The sequence below is a fragment of the Osmia lignaria genome, chromosome 9 (assembly GCF_051020975.1).
Source record: "Osmia lignaria lignaria isolate PbOS001 chromosome 9, iyOsmLign1, whole genome shotgun sequence".
Classification (NCBI taxonomy): Eukaryota; Metazoa; Arthropoda; class Insecta; order Hymenoptera; family Megachilidae; genus Osmia; species Osmia lignaria.
In genome coordinates this window covers 13,825,635-13,844,696 of record NC_135040.1, presented here as the reverse complement: position 1 = coordinate 13,844,696, position 19,062 = coordinate 13,825,635, and the positions used below count along the sequence as shown (strand labels likewise).

At 29.9% G+C, this 19,062-nt stretch overlaps 6 protein-coding genes across 17 annotated transcripts; 2 read left to right on the top strand and 4 right to left on the bottom strand.

Moving 5' to 3' along the window:
* Positions 1-222: 222 nt before the first annotated feature.
* Positions 223-1,813, bottom strand: LOC117604790 (uncharacterized). Of its 2 annotated transcripts, none has more exons than XM_034325261.2 (2): positions 1,663-1,813; positions 223-1,043 (listed from the first exon to the last, which is right to left on the bottom strand). In XM_034325261.2, the coding sequence occupies exons 1-2, from the start codon at positions 1,811-1,813 to the stop codon at positions 373-375; spliced, it is 822 nt and encodes a 273-aa protein (XP_034181152.1). In that variant the 3' UTR covers positions 223-372. The 2 variants fall into 2 exon arrangements, with proteins under 2 accessions (XP_034181152.1, XP_034181161.1); XM_034325270.2 differs by lacking the exon at positions 1,663-1,813 and adding an exon at positions 1,481-1,654.
* Prpk (TP53 regulating kinase) lies at positions 1,188-3,196 on the top strand. 2 transcript variants are annotated; one of them, XM_034325282.2, is made up of 5 exons: positions 1,195-1,284; positions 1,404-1,473; positions 2,140-2,338; positions 2,409-2,675; positions 2,748-3,195. In XM_034325282.2, the coding sequence occupies exons 2-5, from the start codon at positions 1,456-1,458 to the stop codon at positions 2,993-2,995; spliced, it is 732 nt and encodes a 243-aa protein (XP_034181173.1). In that variant the 5' UTR covers positions 1,195-1,284; positions 1,404-1,455; the 3' UTR covers positions 2,996-3,195. The 2 variants fall into 2 exon arrangements, with proteins under 2 accessions (XP_034181182.1, XP_034181173.1); XM_034325291.2 differs by lacking the exon at positions 1,404-1,473 and having other exon boundaries at positions 1,188-1,284; positions 2,748-3,196.
* Positions 3,197-3,444: 248 nt separating this feature from the next.
* LOC117604821 (GEL complex subunit OPTI) lies at positions 3,445-4,783 on the bottom strand. 2 transcript variants are annotated; one of them, XM_034325324.2, is made up of 5 exons: positions 4,496-4,783; positions 4,317-4,431; positions 4,141-4,244; positions 3,933-4,062; positions 3,445-3,856 (listed from the first exon to the last, which is right to left on the bottom strand). In XM_034325324.2, the coding sequence occupies exons 2-5, from the start codon at positions 4,413-4,415 to the stop codon at positions 3,815-3,817; spliced, it is 375 nt and encodes a 124-aa protein (XP_034181215.1). In that variant the 5' UTR covers positions 4,416-4,431; positions 4,496-4,783; the 3' UTR covers positions 3,445-3,814. The 2 variants fall into 2 exon arrangements, with proteins under 2 accessions (XP_034181215.1, XP_034181206.1); XM_034325315.2 differs by having other exon boundaries at positions 3,451-3,856; positions 4,317-4,781.
* Positions 4,784-5,481: 698 nt separating this feature from the next.
* On the bottom strand, positions 5,482-14,693 carry LRR (capping protein regulator and myosin 1 linker 1 leucine rich repeat protein). Of its 4 annotated transcripts, XM_076690386.1 has the most exons (24): positions 14,551-14,693; positions 14,213-14,310; positions 14,083-14,133; positions 13,811-14,004; positions 13,547-13,724; positions 13,233-13,471; positions 13,062-13,156; positions 12,880-12,921; positions 12,397-12,584; positions 12,221-12,298; positions 11,808-12,141; positions 11,343-11,739; positions 10,947-11,265; positions 10,770-10,883; positions 10,489-10,694; positions 10,327-10,414; positions 10,030-10,251; positions 9,920-9,940; positions 9,654-9,795; positions 9,337-9,586; positions 8,486-9,258; positions 8,170-8,409; positions 7,921-7,985; positions 5,482-7,647 (listed from the first exon to the last, which is right to left on the bottom strand). In XM_076690386.1, exons 1-24 carry the CDS (start codon positions 14,585-14,587, stop codon positions 7,534-7,536), a joined length of 4,485 nt encoding a protein of 1,494 aa, XP_076546501.1. In that variant the 5' UTR covers positions 14,588-14,693; the 3' UTR covers positions 5,482-7,533. The 4 variants fall into 4 exon arrangements, with proteins under 4 accessions (XP_076546501.1, XP_076546503.1, XP_076546502.1 ...); XM_076690388.1 differs by lacking the exon at positions 7,921-7,985; XM_076690387.1 differs by lacking the exon at positions 12,880-12,921.
* Positions 14,420-16,401, top strand: LOC117602083 (enoyl-CoA delta isomerase 1, mitochondrial). 5 transcript variants are annotated; one of them, XM_034322592.2, is made up of 6 exons: positions 14,420-14,564; positions 15,141-15,271; positions 15,330-15,601; positions 15,698-15,876; positions 15,951-16,072; positions 16,143-16,401. In XM_034322592.2, exons 2-6 carry the CDS (start codon positions 15,169-15,171, stop codon positions 16,301-16,303), a joined length of 837 nt encoding a protein of 278 aa, XP_034178483.1. In that variant the 5' UTR covers positions 14,420-14,564; positions 15,141-15,168; the 3' UTR covers positions 16,304-16,401. The 5 variants fall into 5 exon arrangements, with proteins under 5 accessions (XP_034178483.1, XP_034176791.1, XP_034179294.1 ...); XM_034320900.2 differs by lacking the exon at positions 14,420-14,564 and adding an exon at positions 14,633-14,772; XM_034323403.2 differs by lacking the exon at positions 14,420-14,564 and adding an exon at positions 14,688-14,787.
* LOC117600593 (dynein regulatory complex subunit 3) lies at positions 16,147-18,765 on the bottom strand. Of its 2 annotated transcripts, XM_034316635.2 has the most exons (10): positions 18,518-18,765; positions 18,172-18,455; positions 17,927-18,099; positions 17,689-17,846; positions 17,412-17,604; positions 17,136-17,343; positions 16,825-17,073; positions 16,676-16,752; positions 16,434-16,615; positions 16,147-16,288 (listed from the first exon to the last, which is right to left on the bottom strand). In XM_034316635.2, the coding sequence occupies exons 1-9, from the start codon at positions 18,693-18,695 to the stop codon at positions 16,474-16,476; spliced, it is 1,662 nt and encodes a 553-aa protein (XP_034172526.2). In that variant the 5' UTR covers positions 18,696-18,765; the 3' UTR covers positions 16,147-16,288; positions 16,434-16,473. The 2 variants fall into 2 exon arrangements, with proteins under 2 accessions (XP_034172526.2, XP_034173402.2); XM_034317511.2 differs by lacking the exon at positions 18,172-18,455 and having other exon boundaries at positions 18,546-18,765.
* Between the last annotated feature and the right edge of the window lie 297 nt (positions 18,766-19,062).

Here is a 19,062-nt window from a genome sequence, read left to right as displayed (position 1 = left end):
GAACTAAACGAAAGCACGACTGAACCATAACGCGAAAACGATCAGCCGAGAGCAGCCACGGCAGGTACGCATGCGCAACGAAACAGGAATGTTCATGAATACACGAATACAATCTACTACACCTATACACACCACACTAAACATCACGGTCGTACCTACAGGTACGAGAAAGCACCAGTGTCTCTCAATCTGTGGAGCATTGACTTACTTATGACTGTTACATTTTTCATGTTTCTGTTTTTTTTTTTTTTCTTAAACCTATTCATCGTTCGGTTAATTTTCGTAGATGAAAATTAATAAACTTTAACTAGTTTCGTGAAACACTCATCTTATATCTTCGTTATAAAATATTCGTTTGAATGTTCGTTTCTTTTAGGGTGTAGCAACGTCATCCGAATTTTTCTTGTAAACCTCCTTGTAAACTAACTCTTGCATTTGCATTCTGAGCAACATCCTTCTGTCGGCAGGCAATGCTCTTATGTGAGGTAAAAGACTCATAAGGAAATAATAATTATCATCGAAACGGTTCCCTTCTAAGGGATCTACCGGGAGACCGATGTTAGTGTCACTGTCGCCTATTAACACTTGTTCAGGAGAGATATTTTGTAACATCATCTCATTTTCAGTTAAGTTATCGGAAACACTTTGAAACTCGAGGTTGTCGAAATTTTCTTCAGGTTCTTGTTTCACGTCTATGTGATTGACATTGTCAATCTTTAGTCCATTATCGCTATTTATCGACAGAAGATGATTCGCAATTGTATTACGATCGTCGGAATTCCTATTCGTTACCGACGAACCTTTTAACATCAGTCCATCGCCTTCACCTTCGCTTGGTACACGATCGTCGTCTTGACAAGGATTACTTCGTTCCCAAATCGGTGGACGGGGTAACATTTGTTCCTTTAAAAACTGTAAGCTTTTGAAATGTATCCATACTGGCCTATTTCGATGAAATTTACTTTTACGATATACTTGATCCTTTTTTAACTCCGCCCGAAAAGTGTCTCGTAAACCTTTCCACTTTGCTTTTAATACCGGTTCTGAAAAGATTTGAAAATAATCAATCTGTTCATTTACAATGATATAATTTATATGTTTTACTTAATTAAAAATGTTTATAGACAGTAAATTATAATATCAATAACGTTAGAAGTAAGAAAAGTCATTCATAAATGCGATAGAATTTATTGACTATGCTTGCGCGCATGCGCGTGTAGGTAAATAGCTCGTACTTGCAATTTAAATCTTCTGGTGCGATAATACTGTAAATAGCAGCAAATTGTAAGTTATTGATAATTTATAGATTAAAATATTATACGACTATAAATTTCTTACGTTAAATTAAATATACAAATTGATTAAAATTACAATATGTTCAAAAACATGATACTACGAAAAAGTGAGGTTAACTGAATCATTACCCATGATTACGCGAGTACAGCGTAAAATGTTATGCTACTTAAAAAACAGGTAATACCTAAGTTCTTAAAATGTATATACACTTTTTTCATGTAGAATTCAAGAAAAATCATAATAATGATAATATTTAGAATACATTGTCGTCTGCTAAGAAGATAAAAATTGTGCCAGATAAAAGGAAACGCGGAAAATGCGCGCGCGAATAACAAACACGATAAACGATTTCGTCAGTGCACCTACTGGGCAATTTGAATATCGATGCGATCTCCATCCAAACGCGGTTCGTCACTTCGCGATTGTGATAAGAGATATGCCTTTGGTTCCAAAGCGCTGGCCGCTTATATACTTCGGCGATTAGCCGATTCGCATCCATTTTCACTTCATCTCTCATATTTACCAATTAAAGAAATAAAGGAAAAGCAATTCTTTGTAATTTTTGACAAGACGAAAAAAAAAAACACAGCATTAGCTTGTCAACCCGATAGGAACAAAGTGCGGGCGAATACTAGCCGCTGGGATAGCGATTAGCGCGCAGGACGCTCTCGGGTAACGATCGATTCGCGTTTCGCCCTCATCTTGCCCTTGCTAGCGCGAGTAACTTCATCTTTCACTTTTCGTAGGGTGGTAACTTTCCATTTTCTCGCCGTATTATCCATTAATAATGCAATTATCAATGTGATAATAATATATAAAATAAATGATTTTTATACGTTCCAGATGTTGAACAATATGAAAGGCTTTGAGTTAATAGCACAAGGCGCTGAAGCTCGCGTGTACAAAGGTATCTACTTAGGAAAGCCAACGTTAATTAAAGAAAGATTTGAGAAGAAGTACAGGCATGCCGATTTAGATATTCGTCTTACTAAAGATCGAATAAAAGCTGAATGTCGCGCTATAGTCCGAGCTAAAGCTGCGGGTAATATAAAACAATACAATAATACCGTTTTCTTTTAATTTAACGTAATTACATTTATTTTTCTTTTAAGGAGTAGCAACGCCAGCTATATACTTAGTAAGTTTAGAACGACGATCCATTTACATGGAATATATAGATAATGCAGTGATATTAAAAGATTTTATTTATAAAAATATATCAAAGAAATCGGATGTTGATAATTTATTAAATTTCGTAACTCAAGGACTTGGAATGGTTATTGCTCAGTTACATTCAAAAAATATCATTCATGGAGATTTAACTACTTCAAATGTACTTGTTAAAAATGTTGAAGATATAAACGTTGAAAACTGTGATGGTATGTCATTCTTGTAATTCGGATATTATAGGTAGTAATATATTAATAGTTGATATTACTTCTTTCTTTTAGTTGTAAATAATTTCGTTATGATAGATTTTGGATTAGCTCGTGTGGAATCAAGCGTGGAAGATAAAGCAGTTGACTTGTATGTTCTTGAACGATCATTGAATAGCGCACACTCGGAAATACCTGAGTTATTTCCAAAAATATATAAGACTTATCAAAAGTATTATACAAATAAAAATCAATGTAAAGAAATTATTTCTAAATATAACGAAGTGCAGGCCCGGGGACGAAAGCGATTAATGATTGGATGACTCCAATCTGTTTTATACGAATTTATTGAACACATTTCATTATTTATGATAATTCATCAATGTAAAGGCCTGAATAAATAAATTGTCTTACATAAAACTGATGAAGTATCATTTCATAGCTTGTTTAGAAGCTTAAATACTTCTTTTCTCTTCATTATTTTTATTGTATACTAATTGTCTTATACATGTAACAACTTTCTTATAATTAAAAATTTTTTATAAACAATTATCATTGAAACATAACAAAAAGTTACATTAATATCTAGGATCTACTTTGTACATAATTATCTTATATTAGTTAAGAAAGTAGCTATAGCTATCAATTTTTAAGCTTAGAACATTTAAATAGTGAATAAAATGTCAGGTATAAAAATTGTATGAATAATATATAAAGTATTAAACATAACTAAATATTGAGCGATATGATTATTCAAATTTTTATTTATATTAATTACCTGTATATGTATACAATTTGATTTGGCATTTGCAATGTGTATATTTTTATAGCAACAATTTGTGGCACTTATTGCAAAAAATAAGATGTTTAAGGTTTTATGTACATAAAAAACTTTTAAATGTATAAGTATTTAATTGGATGAGGCAAATTATAGAGGTAAACATATGACATTTTACAAATAAAAAGTTCTATTGTACATTTATTAAGTGCTCTGAAAGATGAATGTCCAAATAACTTATATGAAATGTGAAAATATTTCCTAAAATGTTTCAAATAAATTGCATGAACATGTGAAGCACTTGATTCTTTTTAAATATTGTACATGTTCTTTTCAGTCAAGTGACCACTGACATGATCAATTATTAATCAAAATGTAATCCTGAATATATAATGATCCATGTAACCTATATATAATACTTTTGTTATAAAAATTACAGGTTAAAGATTTAAAGTAGATATTAAAAAAAAAAATTAAATTACCAAAAAGCCAGCAAACGATGTCATGAAACCTTCTTTAGTTAGTTCCCATACACCACCAAATTCCTCCTCGTCAATTTGTTGAAAATTACTAAAATACAGGTATGTAATACCAGCATTGACTAGTACAAATCTGAAATATCAAATTTCCGGATATAATTAAATCTAGGTAGCATTACTCAGCATATGTCAAAATGAAGATACAACTTACAGTAATAAAGCTATGAAACCTTTCAAAGGTATAAGGCCCCATGCTATCCCAACTATAATTCCAATTACTTGTCTAGCCCAATATATAACATCAAGAAATTCTTCCTATAACGATAAGATATATACAATGGTGAATACAAATAAGAAATTGTTTAATTAAAGTGTGGTTATGTTTACTTTATCTGGCCATTCGGAATTCGCTGTTATTGCACGTGTCCAAACACTTAATTCACACTTGCCACCGTTTCCTATCCTTTCAGATTTTGAACGCGACATTTCTACACCCTCTCAGCTTAATAAAATGAAATATATAATAGAACTTCTTAGCATTTCCTAACTAAAGATACAATACACACTTTATTCCTACAAACGTTCTCCTTTCAGTGTTACACCTGTAACTCTTGAATTAATAGAAATATGCTGGATTTTGGACGTACAATTTTTCACGCACGCGCATTAAAATAATATTTAATTTAAAAAGAGGTTAATGGTAAAAATATATTCATAAGGGTACGTGTCTGCTTGAGAGTAAAGCTCATGCTAGAAGCTATTGAGAGCGTTTTCCGAAAGCTGAAATTGTGCTGGGAGTCAATTTTGGCAAGAAATACTCTCGACAGCTCTCAGGCGAGTAACCTAACCTAACCTAACCTAATCCAACCAAAAAATATAATGCGCATGCGTCTAAGTATGATCATACTCATTAGCGTTCATGATCCATGGATCAATCATCAGGATCAATAATCTTGATCAGGTTTCGTTTTGATACTATATTTTGTTTCTGTAATAACAGAAATTTGAAATACTTAATATATGAAACTTTTTAAAGTATTTATACATAATAATATACTTATTGTAATATGTAACATTATCAGAATATGTATTTAAAGAAAAAGGTAGTATATATATGATAGGAGTCTTTATTTATTACTATATTATATTGTATGATTAATAAGCTCAGTATCAAAATCTGCTATTGTATGACATTAACTTACACTTATGTTTAATAATATGAAATAATACACATGTATCAAAATCAATAGCAGATTTTAAGATGTGCTTAATTATACAATATATGTATACATAAGTGTAAATACAGGAATAATGAATAAAAATTAATATATATGTATATACAATTATTGCATGTACTGATTAATACAATACATACATGTTTCAATTGCATTTAACATATTTACATGCTATAATATTGTCTATTACAGGTGACCTTTTTTAATATACAGAATAATAATTAATAAAACTTATAAATGAACTATGTATATTCTATTATTCAAAGTATTGTATGAATGCTTTAAATTGAATTTTAATTTTTCTTTTTATATGTAAGAAATAATATTATTTTTGGCACAATAGTTTAAATTTTACTTCTTACATTATCTATAATTTGATACAATAATATTATCTATAAACATATATAACTGATCTCTGTAATTTCAAAAACCACCTGCAATATAATATGCTTACAGATTATTACTTGTATGAAACAAGTACATACATGTTTACAAGTACTATTTTATCACCAAAGTGATTCAATTACAAATTTATAACCATTTAGCATACAATTATTAAATAATTTTATACTTAGCTATCTTGTACGATATCAATTTCCAGTATACCAAGATTTGTTATATTGATTTAATGAAGTATACGATTCAATGATTACTTTATTAATTTAATTTGCACCTACTTGTTTAGAATGACTATTTAAGGAAACTTTTATTTAGTCAAGTTGTTATTAAACTCAAGTCATTATTAATATTCAATCTATATAACACCCACAATTTTAGAATAATCACGTTTTTCATAATAATCCTTTTAACTACATTAGGAAAGGAATATTTTCAATGACATGCAATATAATTATGGAGCATGTGTTTCTAAATATTTGTATACAAAAGGGCATGTATGTTCTTTTAATTATGATTATTACCGAAGTAGAAAAGAAATGTTAAATAGATATTCAAATATTTATTTGTCTATACGAATTGTAATTATAATCATGGCTAATTTCTTTATCAGCAACTTTTTATACATATATATTTACATAGGTCTTTTGCTATCAAAAAACTAGTTCTTAAGATACTTATATAAATTGAATCGTATTATATTCATATTTTTTAATATATTTTTATATGATACAAAAAAACTGTTTATAAAAAAAGCTGCTCCCTTATAAAAGGACATACATAGCAGAAGGACTGTAGTAAATTATTTTTAATTACGATATATTTCTAACAAGATATAAAATAGCAAATACAATATACAAATGTTGCAAAAAGAATTTTTAAACGTAGTAATAGTCATCTTTATCTTTTTTTTATACTTCTTCTAATTACGTTAATCAAAGAACTTCATTTTCATTTATATCACACACGTGATTTATGTATTACATCAAGTTTACATATTTTATCAGTAAACTTGTATAAATCAATGATAAAATTACACTCTTTCTATAAAACTTTATTTAAATTTGTTCTTATCATATGGAAAATAAAGCATGTTATTTTGTGATGTTACATGGCACACAGCATACATTTTATATTCCTTCAAGTTTCGTTTTGTGCATTTATCAATTCCAATTGTCCATATGATTGCCTCAAAAATAATATTTGACATCATATTGGAAAAGTATATCATCATTTAATTAAAAACTGTTTCATATTTTAGGAAACAAACATAATTCCTGTTACAGTACAATTTCAAATGAAAGTTTCCATTCTTTAATGATCACAGGTCTGTTAAAAATGAAATGAACAATTATGTAATAAAATTAACAGATTTGTTTTGTCGTAAAAAGAAAATTATTATGCTGTTCTTTTCATACAAGAATAGTAGTCAAGTATTTAAAATAATACAAATGATGTAATTAATAATGTATTTTAAGGATAGTAATTTATATGTACCGACAAACAATATATAAATATTTAAATGTTAAAACAAATAATAACGAAATTTATCGAGTAAATAATATCACTGTAAATATTAAAAATTTAAAGGAATGTAGAAGCACAAAAATTAGTTTTCTAAAGAAACATAAGTCTTCTAACTTATTATAACATTAAATGATCTTTTGTACATTAAATACAGATATTTACTGCTAAAATAAGATAAACTGCATCAGCAATGCAGTATTATAAAAAACTATAATAAGATTTTTAATGCCACCTTAACAATACATAGGTACTTTCTATAGAAACCTTCAGTACCCTGCCTCTAATATTGTGTTAGTACATATCTTGTATTTGATTTCGTATGGCACAAATATAAACGTGTCATATTGCATCTTTTTGTGCCTAATATATATTATTCTGATAAAAGATAATAAAGTAATCAAGTCGGCGGCATTGATTTTCAAATTATTACTGCAATCAATGCACGATCAAACGTCAACTACATCATTATTATAGTTGAAATTTGAATCACGTAGAAATGAAGTACGTCTAAGTTTAAAATTTATATGATCTTCTTCAACCGTTTTCGGCACTTCCGTTACCTGAAAATATAATGTGGAATGATATTTTATACAGAACATCGTTATTCACAAGCACTTCTAAAATATCTTAACGTCCTTATGTGTCATGTTAAAATTATTAATTCATGTTAATGAATCTCAAGCGCAAAATAACAGTTTTTTTTCTAAGCTTTTATAAAAGGTTCTAGGAGTAAAACTGTATATGCTGCAATATGGTCCATACTTTTATTAATTAATAAAAGAAAAGAAAAAAAAAAAAAAAAGAGAAACAAAAACGAACATCACGTAAAGTACCTTGACATCAGGTTGCCTGATAGAACGTTGAAGCACCGACCTCCATGCTGCAGGTGCGGTATGCTCTAAAATAATATGTACAGCAAAGCTTCTTAATTTAAGGGCTTAACATGCACGTTTGCAATAATCTTGGAATCAAAAGGATTTTGTATTCGATTGAAAAAAATTAATGTGTGATTCACGTTATGTATACAATATTACTATATACATTGAACATGCACTATAAAAAGCAACATATCATTGACTTACCATTTTCCTTTTTTTCTGGTTTACTCTTGTTTAAACTAGCTGCCAATTCCCTGACCGATCGTTTTTCAACGCTAGTATTGCTTAAAGAACTAGCAGTGCTACTTGCTGATAGCGTTGGCGGTAACGAAGCTGGACCACTCACACCGCTATCAGTTGATTCATCAAGAGCATCTCCAGAATCAGGTGTATTTCCAGCTGAAGTATTTGGACTAGAACCGTCGCTTAATAAATTAAATTCACCTGTAAAATTAAGTGACGGATTTAATATGGTAAATAAGCAACGATTACAAAATATTGTATACCTTATTAAACTCACCAGATTTTCTATCCGTGGCCATACTCCATGGTCTTGGTTTTGGCGCTGTCGCAGGTGGAGCTGGTTTAGTCTTTAAAATAGCACCATTATTTTTTCCATCGCTAACAGAACTATTTCCTTTGGTTAAAGGTTTCAATACCGGAGATTTAGATGAATCTGAATTATTTTTTGTATTGCTACCATTCGTTGGACTACGAAGATCAAAACCCGTCGACCTTAATTTAAGAGAAGGTAAAGGTTGATTTACAGTCTTATCTATATCCATCGTTGATTTTTTCGGTAAACTTCTTCTATTCTCGTGATCTCTGGGAAGAGATGTCACATCTTTATCCGAAGAATTTCCGCTCGTTAATTTACTATTTTCATCGGAATCTCGTGAATTGCGGGAACTTGTACCAGATCCGATAATTGGTAACGTACTACGTTTAGATACATCAGCAGAATTGCTAATGCTGTTATTACATATATTACTGCATGTATCTTTATTGCTCTCAGATTTTGAAGCTATTCTTTCATGATTTTGAGCATTGTCGGTTGTGTTCCGTCGTGCTAAGGGAGATGCGGTTAATGGCGAATCTCCTTGAGATCTTCTACCAACAAGGGGAGAAAATTTTTCCAAATTATCACTAGATCGTGATCGTGGTGTAGGTTCAAGTAACGTTTTCAACATTGGAGAATTACAACCAGGCTTCTTATCCAGGTCAGGTGGAGTACTTTTGTGACTTGTGAGCGATAAGTTTGGACTACCGTCGGTCGGGAATGTATGTAAAGAGCTGTAATTTAATTTAAAAAGAATGAATAAGCTTCAATTTACACTAAAAAATTCATAATTACATTTTTAAATGCAATACCTATCGTCACTTGTAGGAGATATGAGAGGTGTAGTTGGTGTAGTTGGTCGAAAGAACACGTCAAGACCTTCTCCAAGTGCAAGACCATCTATTGGTTGATCAGATCGAAGCATTGGTCTTGTAGGCGCTCTAGTTTTTGTTCTACGGGGTCTAGATTTAACTAAATGTTGCAATTGTTGTCCTACCGTATTAGGTAACTCAGAAACAGAATCTAACGACTCTGTCAAAGAATGTTCTGTTTCTGAAATAGCTGAAAAAAAGTTCATTAATACAAGAAATTATAAATCTCTTAGAAGCGTAGTAAAAAAAATATCAACCTTCAGCTTGACTTTTTGGCAGTGATGGGAGTAAATCTGGGATATCGTCGGCAGAAAGTCCTTCGACAGAATCAACTACAGATTTCGGTCGCAACTTTCTTCCATGTAAACTTTTACGTTTATTCGACAAATGTGGTGTTGCCTAAGATAAAAATAATCATTGATATTATAAATACACATGTTATTTTACACAGTTACTACATCATAATTATAGAAATTATACAATGTCAAGACAATAAATTTTATTGTTATACCTAATTACTTACAAGATTTAAATAATCCAATTTCTGGATAGGCATGAAAGTATAACATTATAATTATTGTACCTATAACTTACACAGAGCAAATTCTCATATATAATAAATTAGAGACTTACCATTGGAGACTGGTCGTTAGAACATTGACCAATAGAATTAACAAGCGAATAAGGCTCTTGTTGACAGTCTTCTTCTGATGCAATACTAGTTCTGCCAACAGGTAGTGCGGTGCTTGTAACGGTGCTTGTAACTCCTATCACACTTCCACTGCTCATTGAACCAGCGCTAGGCCTTAATACATCGGGTGTACTGCTCCTTGTTCTATTATCACAATCTCCGATCTGAGTAAACCAATAATTATTTATAAATTAGAGACTTTAATCATTAAATTCCTCATACAATTTTGTCATACACACCAGATTTTTATAGCTTCTTGATAATGATTCAATTACTTCATCTGTTATTCTATCAGACACATGTGCAGCAACGGCTAAGTTTAATTCACTAAAAAAAATAGTGACAAATTATTATAGTATTAAATATATATATTTTTATAGTTGACTCTATCTAGTTCATACTTGACTCTATTGACTATATCTGCTCCAGCTTGTTCTGTAATAGTAGCATGAATAAATTCACTACTAATTTGATTTTTCTCCTTGCAACTCATACGCAAATCATCTTCTATTGCGATCGATTCACTCTCGTCTCCTCTAATTACTGTTTGCGAAATTATTGTAGGACATTGTTCACTTGCACATTTTATCATAGCATCTAAAGAATCCTGTATTCAAATGAAATAAGTTTAAACTGGTAGTGTATTAGAAATAATAATATAAAAGTTTTAATTATAAAATACCTTTAAATATAATGTTACAATCTTATGAAGTTCATTTGCCATCTCGTGTAGTTTTGATTCAATCGGATTACTTTCATCCCGACGTTGAAGAACCTCATGTAACCTTGGCAGAAGCTAAAAGATATTATTTTTATATAGTTTTCTTTGAAATTTACTTAACATTCAATCTTTTTATACCTGTTTCGAATTATCCGCATCTTGTATAAGTCCAGTTGCATAGTTAATATCGTTGTTAGCATCGCAGCTTTCTGCAGCAATGGCTTTAATGGTATCCTGAGTTTGTACAACAAGTCTATCAACCATTTGTTGCGTAGAGCTTAATAAAAATCCCTGTTGTAATCTAAACGCTTGTCCATGACTATATTTACAAGGTGTAACATTTCTTTGTAATAAATCTTGTATTTTTTTTGCCAGCTGCTCAGTTTTTTCAGCAGAAGTTTTCATACAAGGTTGCAAGTCATAAATTGGAAAAGGCATATGTCTGACGCTACAATTCCTATGATAAAATATTATTTATGAAAAAAAAACAACACGTGACACGTTATGCATCGTTAATATGGAAAATAAACATACTTTTCTAAAGCATGAACAATATCAGCATAACCTTGAAGCGTGATATTATTTTTATCATAAATAATGGTTCTTAAATGATTGTTGATTTGTAGCGCTTTTGCCAATAATCTTGCACCAGGATCACCAATCTGATTTCCACTAATATCTAAAGTATGAAGACACGTGTTACTACCAAGAGCATTAATGAGATTGTAGAGATCAGATTTTAATCGAGAATCTGGCAAATGCAATGCTTGCAAAACGCAGTCATCTTCTTGAAGCATTTGCACAAGGGCATCCATTACAACGGCAATATGTTTGCTCTTCATACTAACAGTATTCCGACCCATATATAATTGTTTGATAGATTTGTTCTTTCCGATAGCGGTTATTACTTGTGCTAAATCAACATCCATATCTGCGAAAGGGGCATAAAATCATTCAAATATTTCATTGATTATTAATTTTATAATAAAATATACGTACTACTGTCTGAAATATCCAGCGATGCTATACAACGTACTCCATGGATACATGACTCTAACACATGAGCACCCATGGAACCTAAGTTATTTCCACTCATGTCGAGTTCTAAACCAACTGTACTTTCGTTGCATGCCAAACCAAGTAGTAAGTGTTTTAATGCTTCTAGTGGCAATTTGCAGGAAGATATATTTAAGTACTTCAATGAAAGTGTGGCTGTAAAAAATTGCTTAAAACTGGGAGGTATTTCTTTGGTCTTTTTGCTTGAAAAAGAGTTACGAGCAACATTTAAATGGACTAGATTAGTTGCACAACCTCGTAGTAGAGCACCAAACAGCTGCATAAGATAAATACGGAATATAAAGTACTTTCTTTGTTTCGTTCAAATTCTATGTATATAAAGCTACAATACTTACACATTCTAAAGTAGTATCTGTACCACTTAGATCTAAATGAGTTAGGCTGTTAGGTTGTGCCAAAAAATTGCACAGATTCTGCAATCAGATAAGAAGTATGTTATGTATATTTTATTCAAATTTAATACCAGCAATTAGTTAACACATGAAATTTTGTTCTGTGCGCAAAAACTTACATTGATATCATCTTTTAAGGAGTTCTCTGAAAGATTTAAATATTGCAAACTAGTTGGCATGCTTCTATTTAAACTCAGTGCATGTGCAATTTGACTTATTCCTTTTCCCGTTAATCCACAATGTGCTAAATTTAATTTTTGTAAACCTTTAGGTAATTTACCAATAGGTCCGCTTAAATGTGCACCTCCTTAAAAACAGTATTATCATAAATATTATATTATTAAATAAAAGATGTATTTGTTACTTTTAATCATTCATCTAGTAATTAGTACTAGCATAGTATGCATTATTAGTCCGCTAAATGCATTTCTCTACATTTTATACAACTAAATGTACAATGTATCAATAATTATTTAACTCGGCGAAATAAATAGAATAATTAAAAATTAAGGATCATATTTTTAATTATTAAGGGATAAGGAACAATTTAAATAAAGAGCTCTAATAATAATAATTGGAAACATTAATGGTTATTTGCACACCTTGCATTAGCTTGGCAATTATCCCACACAAGCTAGAGGCTCCTACAAAAACAAAAATAAAAATTGTACAGGGACATTATTAAAAAGTTTCAAAAACGGGTCAAACTATGCAAAAATTAAAAATAAACAGATCTACTAAGAAGAAGCACTGTGTACAAAATATCTTCGTACTTAATACTTACCTTTATCTTCAATAGTATTATGCGATAAATCAATGGTTTGTAATATTGTATTTGCATTAGAAATTAGAGCTAGCGATAATTTATGTGCAAAATCCCTAAAAAGAAATGCTTTTTCAATTTTTATATTAAAATTAATTTTACGTTTTCTATATATAGTTTTGTTACTTTTACCATTTAATCCCAAGATTATCTAAATAAAGTTCTTGAATGGAAAGAGATCTGCGCATAACGTGTAACAATCGTTCTAAAGGTTCATGACTTAACTTAAGATGAGATGCCCTTAATTTTGTAAACCAAGTGTTATATTCCAAGGCAGAGATGATTGGCACCAAATCTTTTTGATCTAAATGATCAAAATCCCTCAAATTTAATTCCCTTGTATCATGGGAAAGATATATTGTATCAACATCCTATAAAGGAAATCGTGTTAAATAAAATTAAGTGGCAACAACGAATATTGGTTTTATCTTGTTTTATGATATTACCCAAGCAACTTCTTCCCTATATGGCACACCATGTAAATCGCACATGCATGCATATTGGGTTGAAAATCCACCGCAAGGCCCTGTATGTCTTGTAGCTTCTGTACTCCTAGCTAATTCACTACCTCTAATGCTTTGTAATCTACTAGCTGGTATTACCTCTATTTTTCTTATAATATAACTGCAATAGAAATAGTAACAATAATAATATTAATGTTAATTATTTCAATCCTAGAAGAAACATTACATCATAAAGTAAATACATACTTTAATGGTACAGTGGGAAAGATATTTCGAATTGCAGTATGTAAGGCCTCAATCATTGCATCTACTTCAGTAGTATCTGCACCTGCTCCTGTAGTAGTAAAATTGTAATATCTTTCTCCGACGCTTAAAGATAATTGGTTTGCTCTTTTGGATTCTACAGATGTTATCTCTAGATAATGAAAATGGCAGTCGATCTGTAAGTATATAATAAGCAGTAATATAATGATTAAACATGGTATTACTATAATTATAAAATAATTGCATAATCTTACTCTTGTGGGTACTTTGGCTGTTAAAAGAAAGAGACGACATGGTGAAAAAACCTAAAATTATAACAATTTTATCTATTAAAATACCATTTCTACTCGATTATAACATATTGATATTTTAACTATCACTCACCAAAACACGATTTTCTTGTTTATCCTGTTTTGTTTCCAATTTTACAACGTTTTTCAGTAATATCTTCACATGCTTGCCAAGTAATGCTTTTACCGATTCTACAAAGAATGAATAATTTATGAAAGAATGTAACATAGCACATTAGGAAGCACGAAAAACTAATTTAAATATTTATTAAAATTATGTCATAATCTAGTTTGCATACTTGCAACATAAAAGGAAAACAATCGGAGTCTTTATAAACTTTATTAAATAACGATTATTTGAAAGAATAAATATATTTTCTCGATGTATGACAGTTCGATGATACGAACGTAAACATTCAGATCAAGACAAACCATTTAAATCTTTCGTAAGTTGCGACCTGGTTGACATTTTGCTACTTGACTTATTTTTCAAACATAACCGGGTCCATTCAAGACATTCTTTTTTCTGTTATACGATAATCGAGCTTTTACAACTTGCTTAAAAAAATGTTGATAAAGGGCGATGTCACGAAACTATAAAGCAGAATAGCCGCCATATTAGCACCTGCCCGTGATTCATTTTGTTCCATTCCGGTCCGTTCCACTCTTGCAAGTGTATTATTTTAAATAATTCGTGAATACCACTGTTTTTTACTTTCTTGATTGTGTAATAAGATAATCTAATAAGACTATACGTAAAATTAATAACGACACTTGTAGACAACATTTCTAGTTATTTGATGATAATGCAAATTTGTTTATCAATATAATCTTACAGCAACAGATGGTATATTATATCTTTTACAATTATTTCACTTATAATTAATACTTCAGATTAAAAAACAATACTGTTAAAGTAGCAGAAACTATGTAGAGTATTTTACTTTAATTATATGATGTAAAGAAAATTGTTCTACTTACAATAAATACAAAATACTAACTGCTATGTATTTTTTTCTTAGTTTGATAACAGAATTAAACTGCTAAAACATGTTTGCAGTAAGAAGAATTTCCAAGGGTATAAAAATACCCTTACATGCAACTTATTCAACAAACTCTAAACTTATTGAAGTTACACATGACAATCAAACAGGTAACTTAATTATTAACATCATTATATTTATATTTTGGTTAATAATTTTATGCATTAGGTATAGCTACAATATCAATGGCAAATCCACCTGTAAATAGTTTAAATAAAGACTTATTAAGTGCCTTAAAAACATCTTTAATGGATGTACAACAAAAACAGTGCAAAGGTGTTATATTGACATCCTCATTACCAATGGTATTCTCAGCAGGACTTGATATAATGGAAATGTATAATCGAAATGAAAAGCAACTAACTGAATTTTGGCAAACATTGCAAGATACATGGTTAACTTTGTATGGTTTGGAAATACCAGTAGCTGCTGCTATTAATGTATTATTTTATTTGCTATTAACAAAATAATTAGGATTATTTTATAAGTGATTTTTAAAAAGTATATGTATGTTTATAGTATATATTTTTATAAAGGGTGCCAGTCCTGCTGGAGGATGTTTATTAGCACTTTCTACTGAATATAGAGTTATTGTCGAAGGAAAGCATACCATAGGACTGAATGAAACACAGCTAGGAATTGTGGCTCCAACATGGTTTAGAAGTCTGTATATTGAAACATTAGGATATAGAACAGCTGAAATAGCACTTTTACGGTAATTTATTACTGATCTGTATGTATAAACTTTTATTACTAACACTTGTTACTAATTAAAAAGTATTGATCTAGAGGAACATTATTTAATGTCAAAAAGGCATTAGAAATTGGACTTGTGGATGAAATAGTTCCAGATAAAACAAGTGCAATCAGCAAGTGCCAAGATTATATAGCAAGTTTTAAAAATATACCTTGTAAGTCTATTGATTGTTTAAATATTTAAAAGATAGATAAAATGTTGTAACTTTTTCAAATATTTTAAAGCTAAAGGTCGAGCAAAAACAAAATTGGACTTAAGACAACATAATTTGGACTGGTTAAAAGAAAATCGAGAATTGGATCTTAATACTTTTTTGACACTTATTCAATTACCAAAAGTGCAAGCTGGTCTTAAACTGTATATTGAATCTCTAAAACAAAAGTAAGACAACTTGTTAAAATGTTACACTGAAAATATAACTTTTTTTATACTATTTTTATAACAAATGATGTAGATAAATATATTTATATATTAATATTTCATTAGTTAGTAAATGCATTCGTTAAAATACTTACTGTTATATTATTTCCTCATATTATATTGTTTCCTCAAGCTTTAACTTTCAAGAGCTAAAATAACTTCAGAGTCATCCACATTCAAATTTAATTGTTGCAACAATTGAACAAATTCTTGTTGTTGAGAATCCGCAAAATGTGATATTTCTAATATTTGTTGATTATTTCTTTCATTTTCATATCTATTTAATCAGAGTAGGTTACTTGTAAGTCCTCAAAAAGTATAAAAACAAATAACTTACTTTACTAAATTCTCGGTATATTCTTCAAGCCAATTTTTTAAGCGCTTTAACATATTATCTTCTCGAGCGTCTAATACCTAAAGAATGAATTATTTTAGCAACCAACAATATATATGTATATACATATGTATGTAAATATCTATTCTTACTTGTAGATGTTTCTCATGAGAATTAGTAAGATTCTGATTTAAAGTGTCTTTATCTTCGCATAAATTTAACAAATGACTTGGTACTTTTGTATCATCTTCCAAACCACTGAGGTAATATAAAATTACTCCATTAATAGTATCACTATATTCGGCTTCAGAATTTCGTAATTGTGAAAAGTATCCACGTGCAATTGTTAGAAATGAATCCATCATGTCAGTCATATTAATTCTGAACATTTCATTTATGTCCTTTATCAAATAAGTTACTTCTTAGTACTTGTATCAAATAATTATTTCATATAATTTCATACCTCTATCTGTTCGTGTAGTTCTACTTCAATGGACATTAATTTTTTCCAGGCATCAATTACTATTTCATTAAACTCTTCAGAAAATTGTTGTGCTTTTTGAGTTACTTCCTCAAGTGTAGCAGTATCTACCTCACCGGCTATTCTTTTTAACAACTGCTTAACATCTGATAAAATTTTAGTCTTCTTCTCCAATACTTCATTCACTATTCTATTATTATAAATGATTATTATTATTATGGTTTTCATTTTATACTAACTGCATATTATATTACTTACATTCTGCCTTGATTCTGTGATATAGTTTTCCCTTTATTCACGCAACTTGTAAAATGATTTATTTCATTATTTCTTTCATCTTGCTCTTTCAAACCTAACTCACAAAGTTCTTGACTAATTGCAACAAAGTTTGCCTTGTATTCTTCATGAGCATTCTGTGTATCTTCATTTACCATACTCAGTTCTTTGCCCTCTAAGTATAATAAAGATGAAATAATCTTTCATTTTTATTTGTTATATTTCTCAAATTGTTATATACGTAAATAAGTATACAAACCTTTATCATTTATAAACATTTGGTGAAAGAGTTCATCGCTATCAAGATATTCTACAAATGCATTAGTATGATAAGCCAACCTTTTCTCATATTCTTCTTGTGCCTGTAATTCTTCATCTTCTTTCATTTCTGTTTCTTGTAAAGTACGTAACACTCTGCTAAATTTTAAGATGAAGAAAAAATATTTTTAAAAATTCTTCAGCTACTTTTGGTAAATCATTTGTACTTTTATAATTACTAATGCTTTTCTGCTGCTACTTCTCGTTGTTCATCAGTTATCATCTTGTACTGATAATAAATTAATTGAGGGATAAATGCAATTACATATTCCAAATAATCATCTTTTTCAGTGCAAGGATTTCCATTCATATTTAAACTGCGTAACTTTTTAAATGTCCTTAAATACAATACCTGAAACAATGAATTTGCAAATTGAGAAATATACATATAAATATGAGACAGTTTATTATGTTCATTACATACATGTTTCCAATCTGTTATAGCATTATTACCAATGCTAAAAATTGTAAGATTGCATAAATTATCTATGCCTTCTACATTACTAATTTCATTATTGAATAGAAGCAATATTTCCAGTTTTATTAGATTATGCAGATTTTCTATTATTCTGATATGATTGAAGGAAAGATCTAATTCTTTTAAATTAATAAGAACATCTAAATTTTCTATTTTCTCAATTATATTATTAGACAATTTTAATTTTACAAGATTTGGTGTTATCCAAAGATTATCAATTTTTAAGATATCTGGAAAAAGAAAAACATAGACAAATGCATGGAATCTGAATGTAAAGATTCAAAAGACCTACTAAGAAATTCAATTCGAATTTCTGTTACTTCATTCAACTTGATTCCATCTTCGTAAAACAGTTTTCCGGCTTCTCCTTTTGGTCCTTGATCAATTACCAAATCCATAAGCATATCTTGGTTTATTACGCGCGGCTGTACAAATTCCTGAAGTATAGTAGGAACATCCTGATCAATCATTTTCTTATAACAGAATATTTTATATGAATTTTATGAATGCTGGGTGAAGATTTTTATAGTTTCAAGTTGGTTGCCGCGCAACAAGCAAATATTTTTGCTTAACAGCGTTCTCTACCGTTTAATAATGGAAGTAAAATATCAATCGAGGATCTGTACTTGTATTTTAAAAAGACCGCCTTGAATTAAAATTTAAAAAATTCTTGGGGCACTAGCGCCATCTATCAACAAACAGCGGAAACTACTCGTCGAATAGTTTCCGCAGTTTCCCGATAGGTGGCGCCAGCGTTCCAGTGGCCGGGTCGGTAAGTTGTTCAGCAGTTTCCACCGTTTTTGTATAGATGGCGCTAGTGTTCACAGAATTTTTTAA

Excerpts from the sequence above, each read along its gene's own strand:
- LOC117604790 (XM_034325261.2), bottom strand. The coding sequence starts at position 1,813 with ATGAGAGATGAAGTGAAAATGGATGCGAATCGGCTAATCGCCGAAGTA. Across the intron at positions 1,044-1,662 it reads ATCGATATTCAAATTGCCCA|AACCGGTATTAAAAGCAAAG; the intron begins GTAGGTGCACTG and ends AAATCTTTTCAG.
- LRR (XM_076690386.1), bottom strand. The coding sequence starts at position 14,587 with ATGTCAACCAGGTCGCAACTTACGAAAGATTTAAATG. Across the intron at positions 13,472-13,546 it reads ATAGGGAAGAAGTTGCTTGG|GATGTTGATACAATATATCT; the intron begins GTAATATCATAA and ends TTTCCTTTATAG. Across the intron at positions 10,252-10,326 it reads CAAGAAGCTATAAAAATCTG|ATCGGAGATTGTGATAATAG; the intron begins GTGTGTATGACA and ends TGGTTTACTCAG.
- LOC117602083 (XM_034322592.2), top strand. The coding sequence starts at position 15,169 with ATGTTTGCAGTAAGAAGAATTTCCAAGGGTATAAAAATACCCTTACAT. Across the intron at positions 15,877-15,950 it reads GCTGAAATAGCACTTTTACG|AGGAACATTATTTAATGTCA; the intron begins GTAATTTATTAC and ends GTATTGATCTAG. Across the intron at positions 16,073-16,142 it reads AAGTTTTAAAAATATACCTT|CTAAAGGTCGAGCAAAAACA; the intron begins GTAAGTCTATTG and ends AATATTTTAAAG.
- Prpk (XM_034325282.2), top strand. Across the intron at positions 2,339-2,408 it reads AGTCCGAGCTAAAGCTGCGG|GAGTAGCAACGCCAGCTATA; the intron begins GTAATATAAAAC and ends TTTTCTTTTAAG. Across the intron at positions 2,676-2,747 it reads AAACGTTGAAAACTGTGATG|TTGTAAATAATTTCGTTATG; the intron begins GTATGTCATTCT and ends TCTTTCTTTTAG.
- LOC117604821 (XM_034325324.2), bottom strand. The coding sequence starts at position 4,415 with ATGTCGCGTTCAAAATCTGAAAGGATAGGAAACGGTGGCAAGTGTGAA. Across the intron at positions 4,245-4,316 it reads ATTCCGAATGGCCAGATAAA|GAAGAATTTCTTGATGTTAT; the intron begins GTAAACATAACC and ends TTATCGTTATAG. Across the intron at positions 4,063-4,140 it reads GGTTTCATAGCTTTATTACT|ATTTGTACTAGTCAATGCTG; the intron begins GTAAGTTGTATC and ends TTGATATTTCAG.
- LOC117600593 (XM_034316635.2), bottom strand. The coding sequence starts at position 18,695 with ATGATTGATCAGGATGTTCCTACTATACTTCAGGAATTTGTACAGCCG. Across the intron at positions 17,847-17,926 it reads GTAGCAGCAGAAAAGCATTA|CAGAGTGTTACGTACTTTAC; the intron begins GTAATTATAAAA and ends CTTAAAATTTAG. Across the intron at positions 17,605-17,688 it reads AATGTTTATAAATGATAAAG|AGGGCAAAGAACTGAGTATG; the intron begins GTTTGTATACTT and ends TATTATACTTAG.